The following is a 14,243-nucleotide window of genomic DNA, read 5'->3' on the forward strand; positions in this document are numbered from 1 at the left end:
TCCCCTGGTCAAAGAAAATCACTTTAATTTATGCCCTGTTCCTAGCCATTCACTCCCCTGTTTGTCTCATGCTTTGATCTTTGTTCAGAACAACAACATAATGCCCTAAATTTACACCTAACAAAATCACAGTGATTACACTATGGTGCCAAAAGTTTTACGCTTTCTTTACATACAACCAGCATGTCATATGTTTCATAAAAACAAGAGGACCCATCAAAATAACAAATAAGCGCTAAATAATTATATTTAGTATAGAGAAAATATTTCACATTGGTTTACAGATTAACAATACTTAGGACATTTAAGGAACATACATTTTTCAAATAAATTAAAATGTGTGAGAAATGCCAGTTTCAAAACCCTTTTTTAAAATAAATATCTCGACACATTTTATTATATTCTTATATACAAGTCCATTGTGGTAAACAGTGAAATTATAAATAAGAGTAATTAAAAAGGAAAAAAAGAAAAACTGCTATGTATCCTTTCAGAATTAACCATATCAGTTCAGTTCAGTTCAGTTCAGTCGCTCAGTCATGTCCAACTCTTTGTGACCCCATGAATTGCAGCACCCAGGCCTCCCTGTCCATCATCAACTCCCAGAGTTCACTCAAACTCATGTCCATTGAGTCGGTGATGCCATCCAGCCATCTCATCCTCTGTCGTCCCCTTCTCCTCCTGCCCCTAATCCCTCCCAGCATCAGAGTCTTTTCCAATGAGTCAACTCTTTGCATGAGGTGGCCAAAGTACTGGAGTTTCAGCTTTAGCATCACTCCTTCCAAAGAACACCCAGGACTGATCTCCTTTAGAATGGACTGGTTGGATCTCCTTGCAGTCCAAGGGACTCTCAAGTCTTCTCCAACACCACAGTTCAAAAGCATCAATTCTTCAGTGCTCAGCCTTCTTCACAGTCCAAATCTCACATCCATACATGACCACTGGAAAAACCATAGCCTTGACCAGACGGACCTTTGTTGGCAAAGTAATGTCTCTGCTTTTGAATATGCTATCTAAATATGGTTAATAACACATAGAGATAAAAACATGCTATTTCAAAATCTTCTGCTTACATATAACAAAATATATGCTGACATGGAAAGATAAATCATAAATTGAAGACGAAATGACAGGGTATGCAACCTTTCTCCAACCTATAGACTCCCTCTGTAGAAAGCTGTCAAATTCATGGTCTGTTTCTGAGAAAGGGTCTGCGGGGCATCCTCCCCAAGGTCACTATGCTTTGTACCCGAGGACTGGGCTGCCCAGCCACAGCTGATTAACCCTGTAGACATGATTGTATCCCCTCTGTTAGAAACTGAACGTGAACAGAAAATTGAAAGCAACAGAAGACGAGTCAGAGGTTCACAGAGCCCTGTAACAGCTAGAGACAGTTATAGACTCCTGAGGAAATCGCATGAGAAATGAGATCCATTCCACTTCCATGCGGCCTGGCTGTGTGACTGCTGAAACTGCTTTTCTGTTATTTCTAACATCATTAACAATACAACTTTCTAACTGAACTCACTTGAATTACTGTATTTTAAACAGAAAAGGCCCAACACAACATCTGTATCTCCATTTCCATACTTAATGACTGCATAATATTTCACTACGTGGAAAAAGTAGAATTAATCCAATTTACAGTTGACCTTTGAACAAGAGGGTCTGACCTGCACAGATCCACTTATAAACTGACTTTTTTCAGTAGTACATACTATACAATCCACAGTTGGCTGAAACCCCTGATACAGAGGAACAGAGGATGCCAAGTATTAACTGTAAGTTGTACTCAAATTTACAAATGTGTGGACAGTGGGTGCCCCTAATGCCCACACTATTCAAGGGTCAACTATAATTCCAAGATTTCATTTGGTACCAAATCTTCAGTATATCTCCTTGTACATATATCATTTTGGTTGTCTGATTAATTCTTAAAATGCCTAAAAGTTGTGACTCCTTCTTATGGCTTATAGGATATAAATGTACTACAACATCTTTTAAAATATTTATTTAATTAAGCATTTGTCTTAATGAATCACCTGTATAGAAATGTTAGAGATAGTTAAAAAAATAAACAAACGTATCAGTGATTGTCACCAGTAAATTGAGAACAATATTTAGCCAAGGTGCTTTATTCAACTCTACGAATAAGTTCTTACTTGCTCAACAAATTTCAAATGTCTATTATATACTAGGTATTCTGAGTGAATGAGATGCAGTCCCTGTGTGCAAAGTGCTTTACAAACAGTAACTATTTGATAAACAGTCACTTCACTGAACTGAACAGGACACGCGAACCACAGAGAAAGCAGCTTACCGGATTCCTGTGGCCAACGCTATAGGTGTGCGAGAAAGTCGCGATAACGTTTCTATTACCTGAGAAAAGAGGACAGGGTTTATTAGACATGCATTTCATTAAACAAATAATTTTCAAAAACTAGTTTTACTAGCTAATATTAACAACAGCAGCAGAAATGTAAATTTGTAGATACCACACAAAATGCAGAATGGGAAGAGCTATAACTGAGAAGTATAAACATTCGGGTTGTAATTTCGTCCCTTGCTTTAACTTCATGATGCTAAGCAAACGACTAACCATCTGGTTTGCCATTTCTTGACCAGTAAAAACAAGGAGTTAGGCAAGTGAGTCCTAAAGGTCTCATATTTCCACTTCTACATGATCTGAAAGACCCTGTACACTCTTGCACTGTCCAAAACAGTAGCCACTAGACACAGAAGTGAAGTCGCTCAGTCGTGTCCGACTCTTTGTGACCCATGGACTGTAGCCCACCAAGCTCCTCCGTCCATGGGATTCTCCAGGCAAGAATACTGGAGAGGGCTGCCATTTCCTTCTCCAAGACACAGAGAGGCTGTTTAAATGTAAATGAATTCACATTTTAAAAACAAAAAATCAAATTCCTTAGTTGGACTAGCTACACTGCAAGTGCTCAGTAGCCCACGTGCCTAGTGGCTACTGCACTGGATGATACAGACATGAAATACTTCCACTATGACAGAAAGTTCTATTGAACAGCACTGCTGTGTAGCACGGTAATTCACAGGGTAGGCTCTCAAGCCAGACCGTGTGAGTGCTAATCCTGACTTCACCATTTATTGGCCATATATCCTTACACAAACTAGTTAAATTCTTTGGGTTTCCATTTTCTCATCTGGATACTGCTTATAATAATTTAGATTATTAATAATCCTTACCTTATTATAAGAATTAAAAAGATAATGCATTTAAAGTATTTATAGGGTGGCTATTCTTACAAATGCCAACTTTAATCCAACCAGTCCATTCTTAAGGAGACCGGTCCTGGGTGTTCTTTGGAAGGAATGATGCTAAAGCTGAAACTCCAGTACTTTGGCCACCTCATGCAAAGAGTTGACTCATTGGAAAAGACTCTGATGCTGGGAGGGATTGGGGGCAGGAGGAGAAGGGGACGACAGAGGATGAGATGGCTGGATGGCATCACCGACTCGATGCACGTGAGTTTGAGTGAACTCCGGGAGTTGGTGATGGACAGGGAGGCCTGGGTGCTGCAATTCATGGAGTCGCAGAGTCGGACACAACTGAGCAACTGAACTGAACTGATTCTTACAAATGTCAACTTTAAGAAAATTATCTTATTCTAATTCTTGAAAAAGATTTTCCTACATTACCTTAATTATCTGTATCTGTTTCAAAAATTCTTTATAAATATCTTCAGCACCCTCTGTGTGCTCTGACAGAGCTTTAGCATTAGCACCTAGAAATTTTACCTTCCTTCCCACGTTTGTACCTAATAGCATCTCTTTCATAGACTTAGTGAGGAAGTCAGTGAGCTAAAATGTATTTTTCTCATGAAACCACAGAGAAAACATAAATTATTTTACATTTATGTTTAAATTTAAACAGAAATGAAAAGATCATAAATTGTCTTAACTCTCTAAACAAAATGGGAAGAGGTTCTACTACACAGTCTGTTCACAATGAGGGGGAAAAAAGAAGGAGAAAAGGTAAAAATGTATCTCTGGGTTGAGGTAATCTTTGAATTCTTCAGTTCAAAGATGGAAATGTGAAGTTTCCAGTACTAGGCTATTCATAAGGGTATTAGCCACATATACACTTCCGTAACACCTACTTCAGGAGGCAGAATGTTGCTGTGGTTACAAACTGTGAGCTGAAAACACCTGCAGGGTTTAGGCACCCGCCTTTATCACGTGGATAATAACAACCCGTCTCACAGAATTACTGAAAATTAAATGAGACAATGCCTATCAAATGCTTGACACAATAAATGTGAACTGTTAATAAAACACAAAATAAACGTATTATATACACATGAAATTTAATCAAAACCTTTTATGCAATTTCTTCCTGGTTTCACTGCTGAAGCACAAACAAATATAAAAATAAAACACCTAGGTAATACTTGATATCCATAATAAATATTCCAGAATAAAGATAAAGCATCTTCAGTGAGTCTATAAATTCAGAAGACCGTAAACAAATAATAAATTTACCAGAATAAACAGATTTCATGATAAAAATAGTCATTGGCTAAATTTCCAAAAATATGTATTATTTAGGGAAAAGGCTAGCTGTTGGAGAATTCCAGGATAATCTGTGAAGTAATATTGAGACTCATGAATTAACTACATTGGTGAATTTTAGCATGAGCCTTATCCTAATGTAGTACTGTTCTAAAGTTATGGGGTGAAGTCAGCTTCAAATTTGTTTTTTTCACAGCAGTATCACTACTCAATAACAAGAGAAATAGCAACAGCATTGGTATAGCTATGTGTTTTACTACTTCTGTTATTTATTTTAATGCAAATGATAAAACACCAAATTTACAGCCTGTTCCCTTCCCACAAAACTATATGTAGTTTGATTTTTTTCATACAATTGTCCACCAGAGGGAGCCAAACGATAGTCTATCATTTCACAGAGGCGTTGAATGTAAGCATAAACATTTCTGAAAATTAAGCTGAAACCAGTTCTTGTTATTTACTTAGAAGGACTACTTATTGTCATTCAAGGATAGAAAAATAACAAAGATATAATATCTATAGATGAGACAGAAGGATAATATGTATCATGTCTTAAAGTGACTCTCAGAGGACTATCATGCAGTTTTGTGTCTATAGTTATACATCAGGTCCATCCACCAACTCTAAGTTTAGTCAAAGCAAATAATGATTGGTCACTGTAGTGTTTTTAGAACAGTGTGTATTCTATAAAGGTGGGGCGTATCCGGATTTGGAATAGACAAGTACACAAATTAATGCCAAATCCTCAGGCCGTCCATGTGGAGAATGACCTGCTGTTAAAAACATCCATCCAAGTATATTTACAAAAGGAAATATCCCCTAGGGCAGTAAGAAGACTGACCTTGAAATTGGCCTTGAAATGTCTTAATTTCTAAATTGTTGCCTCAAATAGTGTGACATATAGACATTAATTCTCAGAAAGGAGGTGTAACAAGTTAGAATATCTGCAGGTTAATAGGCTGACCACCAACTACTAAATCCACATCATGGATTTTCTTTCCCTACCTACATCCATCCTTTGTTTGATAAGAACAGTAGCATTTATAAAGAAAAGAAAAAAATTCCAGACAATAGGAATAAGAGTGACATATGAGGAAGGTGGGAGAGGTGGGCAGGGCTTCTGTGTGTCTGCTTTACAAGGGTGAGCTAGATTTCAAAGTCCATGAAGGATCACTGGACAAGTTTAAGGAAGAAAGCAGGTCAAAACTGCATCTTCAGCAGGTCACGCAGCAATGTGAAGGTCAGACTGGAGTAGGAGGACAGTGGGCAGAGACAGGGGCCAGGAGATCCACAAACGGGAGGGTTCTCAGTCATCCAGGTAAGAAATGGGAGGCCTCAGCTAAGACAGCAGCAGGGGAGCTAGAGAAGAGGCAGAAACAGTGACCTATTAAACAGAGGCCGAGGCACTGGGGAAGCTGAAGGAGGAGGAAGCACCCAGGACCATCTGGACTGGCTGCTACAGTGTGGAGGGGCCGGCTCCACCACTGCCCACCCGCAAGCTCCAGGATACTCCTGAGCAGGAAGTTCTTGTTCTCTGTTCTCTCCAAACACCTGAGTATGCTCATCCTGAACTCAGCCTGGCTGATTCCCACCCAGAGCCTTCTCTGACCATCTCCCTGCTCCAGACTGGGTTCTTTGTGTCCCCACACGACCCTGGACATCACTCTGCCCTAGCACCTACCACCTTGTTTAAAAACTTATCTACTATTTAAAATATTTCAGAAGGACTCATATTTATCTTATCAGCTGAAATATTATAGAAATACATAAAAGTTGCACTCCCCCGCCACCCATACACACACACACAGCTCTCTCACTTTCTGCCTAAAGGAAACCCGAGGTAAGAATCTGGTGTGACTCTTGAAGGATTTTTTTTTTTAATGATCATTATTTTAGCTAATGTGTTTCTATTATACAGATTTTTCTACAAATATGCTTTTGTCATTTAACAAAATATCACAGATAGTGATATCAACACATACAGATCATCTTTATTCATTTGAATGTTGTACCACATTCCAATGTGATAGAACATGATGACTTAACCATTCCCTTGCTGGTGAGTTTTTTCATTTTGCTACAGCAATGCTGCCATTAGCATTCTTGCCAAATACCTTTTCAATAGTGTGCAGGTATTTCTATAGAAAGGATTCCAAGATGGGACAGACTAAGGTATAACCATCACTCTTCAAAAAATTTGCACAAATTCACATCACACCTGAAGAGTGTGTAAGAATATAACAAGGTGACTTCCCTGGTGATCCAGCAGTTAAGAACCTGCCTTGCAATGCAGGGGATGCAGGTCACATCCCTGTTTCAGGACATCCCATATGCTGTGGAGCAACTAAGCCTGCGCACCACAACTACTGAGCCTGAGCACCACAACTACTAAGCCCAAGCACCACAACTACTGAGCCCACACACCATAACTAAGACCCAAATAAATATTTTTTAAAAAGAACATAACAAGGCATTCTAATGACCTGTTCATTTGTCTGTCTTTCCCATCCAACAATGGAGAATACCTTAAGGGCAAGGAAGTTGCTTCTTCACTGTTCTATTCCCATCACTGAGCTCACAGCCAGGTTCCTACAACCACTTAACACAAAAATATTTGTTACTGAAACGAATGACTAATACTTACCTTGCAAAACTGTTGTGAGGATTAGGGATAATATGTGTAAAGATATGTAAAGAGATTAGCCAGCCACAAGTGAGGAATGAATGAATAATTGAAGAAGAGGTCCATTATGAAAATTAAATATTAAGTATGAGAAAGAGTTGCTTATCTCCTCAAACCTAGAGACAACATACACAGTGGCACTCCCCCATCAAAATTGCCCCCTAATGATAATTTTTATCTAGCTTGAGCTCTTTATTTTTTCCATCCATCCCCATTAGTCAGTTTAAAAGCTGTGAAATGAAAAGTCTACAAAAACAGAATGGCAACACTGTATACTAATAAAGCCACCCATTTTAACTCTTCTCTTCATGAGACCTTCTGGCTAATTCTCACCCTCTGCTAATCCAGCACATTTAGTGCTGTTGATATTGTAATCTGTGAGGAAAATGAGTCAACTATGCAGAACCAGTTTGTCATAGCTCTTTTCAAAGTCCTTTCAAAGCCCTGAGTTAAGGAAGCCGTGGACATAGAGAAGAAGAAGAGGAACCATGGGGACCAGCACATAGGTCCGCCAAGAAATGCAAATTAATTATGGTTTTACCTCCTTCGGTTATCTACTTTGAACCTTTCTCTCTTAACTCCCTCCCAGAGCAATGAGAAGGCTCTGAAGATTCCTGAACTGGGAGCTGGATGCAATGGGAATTCCTGGGGAAGAGTTCCTTCCAGGAAGGGAGGTTCTGAAAGGGCAATCAGGTGGCTGCAGGCTTGAACCCCATGTGGCAGAAAAGCTGAGCAGTCCCGGAAGGTTCTGCAGCAGGAAGCTGCCGCCTCGCAGCTGACGCCACAGACAGGGGTGCTGCACCATGGTCCCTACAGTCAGAGCACGTGCCCTGTGGGGTCACGGAGGAAAAGCCAGGCCCCAGAGGACACAGCTAAGAGTGTGGGCCTGGCAGTGCTTAGCTGGGTAATTCAAACAGAAGGACAGACCTGTAGACTAGCTCAGGGCAACCAGAAGCAGCGCAGAGATCTGGTTTCACCCAAGCACACAATTGTCTGACAATGAAGCCTTACTCTAAATCCAACCAGATGCTCAGTTTCAGAGTAACAAAATATCTCACCTTCTCCTAAGAAGTCAACAGAACTCATTACCTGAAGTTTCTTTGCAGTTCTCGTCTCATACAGTGAATTATCCCATTAGGATACAGTGCGGCTCAGGGCCATTTCCAGCAACACGTTTGCATCTTTCTTTCCTAAAATACCTGTCATTGCTTTGAATACCATAATTATTGGCACTTCTTCTGTGGGGAAAGCAAAGCAGTACAACCAGACAAAATGAACTAAATATTGTTTCTGTATCAAGCAAGTTACGAACTATGAGAAACACATCTGCATTTTTCAGAAGAGTAGAGTATCTATATGCGTTCAAGTGGGTCCAAATTATCTTGTGCAGGTCTTGATACTAAGCATAAATGCAAGAATTATTCTATATATGTTATTCTGAGGTCTCAAAAGTAAAGTGCTATAGAGAAAAGGAACTTCTCTTTAGGAAAGCAATATACTAGACTGGTTACGACACACGCCTAAGACTCATGTTTTCTGGATTCTAAATCCCAGCTCCACCTCTCACTAGCTGGGTGTCCACTTAGGACCATCCCATACTTTCACTGCTATTTCCTAATGCCATTGTTGCCACCATCATCATTGGTAAAGTAAGCTTTGATCTTTGCAAAGCACTTTCGAAAATTAAATGTGACATCTTCCTCAAGTTATTATATGACACAAAAGAAAACTTTCCAAAGGCTGGGAATATATTTAATAAATTATGTTGTACATTCCAGTACATGATAGCCAATGTCTGTTAATAGCTGCCAACAGTTGCTAAACTGGTCTAATTATAACACTTTCCTCTTTAAAAATGAGGGCTGTGGATGTAAATGTTTTTCTTTTATTTAGTGTTCATTTTCTGCTTCTGTGTGATTAATATTTAATCAAAATAATCAAATAAAAATCCCAACTCCTGTCATACAGAAGTATTTCTAAGAGCCTGGAAACAACTGCATTTGACCTTGCTACAGTGAATTTTAGTAAAAAGCAAGCAAACAAATGTTCCCGCCCAGTCTACTCATGAAACACTAGTAAGGACAAGAATCACATACAGCTCATATAGAATTAAAACAGCTCTGAGAACTGGCAGTACAGAGGGAGGGGCTCAGAGATCATCTCCTCTCAGTCCCCATTATCTCCATACTCACTGCCTCAAATAAATATAAATACCTATAAAACTCTTAGAGGAAAACACAGGCAGAATACTCTATGACATAAAGATGACAGCAAGATCCTCTATGACCCACCTCCCAGGGTAATGAAAATAAAAATAAATAAACAAGTAGGACCTAATTAAAGTTAAAAGCTTTTGCACAGCAAAGGAAACTATGCACAAGGTAAAGAAATAACCCTCAGAATGGGAGAAAATATTAGCAAATGAAACAACCGACAAAGGATTGCTTTCCAAAATATATAAGCAGCTCTTGCAACTCGATGCCAGAAAAAGCAATCCCATCAAAAAGTAGGCAGAAGACCTAAATAGACATTTCTCCAAAGACGACATGACTGACAAACACATGGAAAGATGCTCAATACCGCTCATTATTAGAGAAATGCAAATCAAAACTACAATGAGGTATCACCTAACACTGGTCAGAAGGGCCATCATTAAAAAATCTGGAGAGGGTGTAGAGAAAAGGGAATACATTCTGGAGAGGGTATGGAGAAAGGGGAACCCTCTTGCACGGTTGGTGGGAATGTAAATTGATACAGCCACTACAGAAGACAGCATGGAGATTCCTTTTTAAAAATATAGGAATAAAACTACTATATGACCCAACAATGCCACAACTGGGCACATACCCAGAGGAAACCGTAACTGAAAAAAAAAAAAACAACACATGAACCCCAATGTTAACTGCAGCATTATTTACAATAGCTAGGACATGAGAGCAACCTAGACGTCCATGGACAGATGAATGGATAAAGAAGCTGTGGTACATATATACAATGGAATGTTACTTAGCCGTAAAACTGAATGCATTTGAGTCCGTTCTAATGAGGTGGATGAACCTAGAGCCTACTATACAGAGTGAAGTAATTCAGAAAAGAAAAACAAATATTGTCTATTAATGCATACATAGAGAGCCCAGAAAGATGGTACTGATGAACCTATTTGCAGGGCAGCAGTGGACATGCAGACATAAAGAACAGACTTGTAGATGAGGAGGCGTGGGAGTTCAGGGGAGGAGAGGTGGGACGGATGGAGAGGGATGGGTGGAGAGAGTAGCACGGAAATATACACTACCATATGTAAAAAGGACAGCCAGTGGGAACTTGCTGTATGACTCAAGAGAACTCAAAGTGGGGCTCTGCGACAACCGAGAAGGGTGGGATGGGGTGGCAGGGAGGTTCATATATATATATATATATATATATATATATATATGGCTGATTCATGTTGATGTATGGCAGAAACCAATACAACATTGTAAAGCAATTATCCTTCAATTAAAAATAATTTTTTTTAAAAATCCATGTAACTAGAGTACATTTGTCATTTAATCACAATTTCAGGACTAGTCCTTTGCCACTCCCAACCATACGGCAATCCTCCCAACTCCATCCTATAGAGAAATTCTGGAGCCATCACTACAGTTTATTCAAGTGATCCTTAATTACTTTTAAGTCACACACTGCTTTGAGAGTCTGATGAAAGTTCTTGGTTCTTTCCTGGGGTTGGAGGGGTAGGGGGACCCTATATATAAATACACACATACACATTAAATATATAAGTCTACCAAATTCTGAAATCCAGGGACCTCTTGAAGACCATTCAAGAATTTCCTAGATTTGCACTCAAACTCCTTCTTTGCCTATAAGAAAACCAAGGTGCAGAAAAATTAACTAGCTTGTCCAAGGTCAAAGAACCAATAGCAGCAGAACCCAGGTCCCCCATCCTCTACCCAGGCTACTGATCTTTCCAATTCACTCTCTTGCCTATGAATCTCCTGCATTTACTTCACGAACATCTACAGAATACTCTCTACGAGCTAGATACAATCAATTCCGTATACTGAGGATAACAAAATGGAGATAATTCCTACTCGCTGAAAAACCCACCAGCTGTCAGGAAAGACCACAAGGGTGATTAGTGAAAAAAAACACCTAGTGTTTCAAAGTACATCCACAACCCAGAGGAGAGAGGGGTCAGCTCTACCCTTCAACCTGAAGGATAAAGGGAGGCTCAAAATGTGACCCTAAATGAGGGGACCCTAGGCTGAACCTTGAAAGGCGAAAGAGAATTTCTTGGACTGTCTGCACCTTAAGTGAGGGACGATGGGTGAGAAGCACCACCCTCTGACCCCATCCCCTCCATCATCACCTGCTCCAATGAGAACATTTGCCCCTTACTCTCCGAGAAGATCTTACTAGTTGCCATTTCCCAAATCATAGTTTCCTTATTTGGTTGACAGTGAATAGTTTTCAGGTTCTAAGAGACAAGGTCACTAAGCAAATTTTTTTCTAAACCAAACAGACCAGCTCTTGTCTTATGAGGCATTTCCACACCGCTGTCATCTTGCTGTCTCTACATTCTCAGCCTCCACACTCTGCATCAGAAGACCCAACAGAGCATCTTCTCTTCAAGCCTGTTTCTGCTCCCTATTCCCAAGGAGCCCACAGTCTCACTCCTCTCCCTCACCCGCCCAGACACCCAGGAAACTTTCCAGACCGGCACTTCTCCTTCACACCCTATCCTAGCAATTCACCCTTTTAAATGTCTCTCAGTCCAACTCCTCCTCTCTCCCAGCGCTCCTGCCTTAGTCCAGGCCCTATTTCTTGCCTTGATTTTTGGAACAGCCTTCCAGTTCATTTCCATGCCTTCAGCTTCACTCCCTTCAAATTCATCTTCTGCTTCGCGACCATAGAGGCTGTATGAGTTTCAGAACTGTCCATCTGAGTACCCCACCATCACCTCTACGCACACCTTAAAATTCTTGAATGTGAGCCCTCGTGCAGGGATCAAATCATTTAGCTGCACACTCAGCAACCTTTACTTGAGCTGGTCTGCTTCCTTTCAGCCTTATTCTGCCTACTCTCTTCATATTTCCTGTTCAGCCCTGTCCAATCACTTTGCCTGCTGTGCTCTAGATAGGTTCTGGAACCATACACATAAATTCTAGCAGGTCGTAAAATCCACTTTACTATAATTCACAGAGATAGTTTCAAAATGAACACTTTCAAACTCAAGTGCTGGCAAAAGAAAAACAAACTGGTATCAGCCATGCTAACTTTCTCACACCAAGTAAAGAGAATTTACAACTTTTCTTACATACCATTCTAACCATCCCCTGGATCCAAATACCAAAGCAGATGAAACCTGAAATTCATCAGTGCAGAGTTAGGTATCTGGAAGCACAACTCTCTAGTTAGATGCAAACATAAATACTGCTTCTCCTATATTTACAGTAGTCTGTTAGGATGTGTTGAACTTAGTATGTGAATAACAAAGAATTCAATTATTTGTATGCAACTAAGAAATACTTTAGTTTTGAAAACATAATTGTATTTGCAAATCATTTCCTGCCTTAACACAGAGATACAATCTGCAAAGATAATGTGACACTTTTAACATGTTCACTATCACAACAGAAAATTCAGTTGTGGACCCTGTAGGTAAACACTGATTACTCACTGTACAATTATAGTAATGACTCTAGTTCAGCATCTGAGGTTGTAGCACTGTCATCACCAGTTCACTGAGAACCCACTGTGGCTTTCACACAACTCACTTTAACCAGACATGTCCTATGTGTTAGTATCAGGCCGGAGAAGAAATTGTTTTTGTGATCAGAAATAGACTGGGAGAGTTCTGTGTTACTTAAGGGACTTGGAAAGAGAATGAATTTTCAAAACTGCTCACAAATCATTCAGCTGTGTCAAAGTTAACATATTTTCCAAACCCGGCTCACTTTCAAAGTCATGCAGAGATCTCTGCTCTTTAGCTTCCTGCTTCCAGCATGCTGCCCACATGGCTATTCCTTCTTTAAAGGATGAAACTGGAGTGCAGGAACAAACAGGCAACATGGCCAGGATGACGGGTCCAATGGTGGAGTAGAACATATCCCTTTCTGCCAGCCTGGAGATGCCTCATCTTTAGTCCCAGACCCAGGTCTGCTCCAGAAATGTCTGCAAAAGTTATCCTCATATTTCAAATCATCTAACAGAAACTGCACCTCTGCCTACAGGGCTGAGTGAACAAAACGACAGTCCTTAAATGGGCTTTGTCTTGGCTGGTTTGGTAACATTGGTCATTTCATACTGCTTAGGAATATTTGTTTTCATATGCACTTAAACAGTTAAAAAGCAGGTAAACTCATTCTTTATTATGTTATAAATAGTCTTCTAACCAGAGATGATAAATAGAAATATGCAAGCCACACAAATAACTTTAAAATTCTAAGAAGCTGCATTAGAAAAAATTAAAAAGAACACAGAAATATGTAATCAAGACAAAAAAGCAAGACTTTTATATTTTTTTTATTCTAAATCTTCAAAATTTGGACTATATCTTACAGTTAGGCATATATAATTCAACAAAGGCATATTTGAGTGCCCAAGAGTCACATGTAGTTAATGGCTACAGACAAGTGTTAGTCGCTCAATAGTGTGCGATTCTTTGTAACTCCATGGACTATAGTCCACCAGGCTCCTCTGTCCACGGAATTCTCCAGGCAAGAATACTGGAGTAGGCACCCATTCCCTCCTCCAGAGGATCTTCCTGACCCAGGGATTAAACCCATGTCTCCTGTATTGCAAGCAGATTCTTTATAGTCTGGGCCACTGGGGAAGCCCAATGGCTATAGACAAGTCCAGACAAAAACCTTCTGAGTGCTCACAGTATTAAGGAGAAGGAATCAGGTCCATCGTGAAGAAACAGAAGGGCCAAACCTGTCACTTTACAGATGCAGCTGGTAACTATGAGTGATACAGCCCCATCAGACTCCCCAGCTTGATGTGCTCAAAACACAGC

At 39.9% G+C, this 14,243-nt stretch overlaps 1 protein-coding gene across 13 annotated transcripts in view; it reads right to left on the reverse strand.

The window, feature by feature from the left end:
- Positions 1-14,243, reverse strand: part of VAV3 (vav guanine nucleotide exchange factor 3) — a 450,959-nt gene that overhangs the window by 261,223 nt on the left and 175,493 nt on the right. For all 13 annotated transcript variants that reach the window (XM_060412226.1, XM_042251679.2, XM_042251676.2 and 10 more), the window contains one exon: positions 2,321-2,379. In XM_060412226.1, coding sequence (XP_060268209.1) covers positions 2,321-2,379 — 59 coding nt within the window. The remainder of the gene's footprint in view (positions 1-2,320; positions 2,380-14,243) is intronic.

Source organism: Ovis aries, chromosome 1, assembly GCF_016772045.2.
Source record: "Ovis aries strain OAR_USU_Benz2616 breed Rambouillet chromosome 1, ARS-UI_Ramb_v3.0, whole genome shotgun sequence".
NCBI classification, from domain to species: Eukaryota; Metazoa; Chordata; class Mammalia; order Artiodactyla; family Bovidae; genus Ovis; species Ovis aries.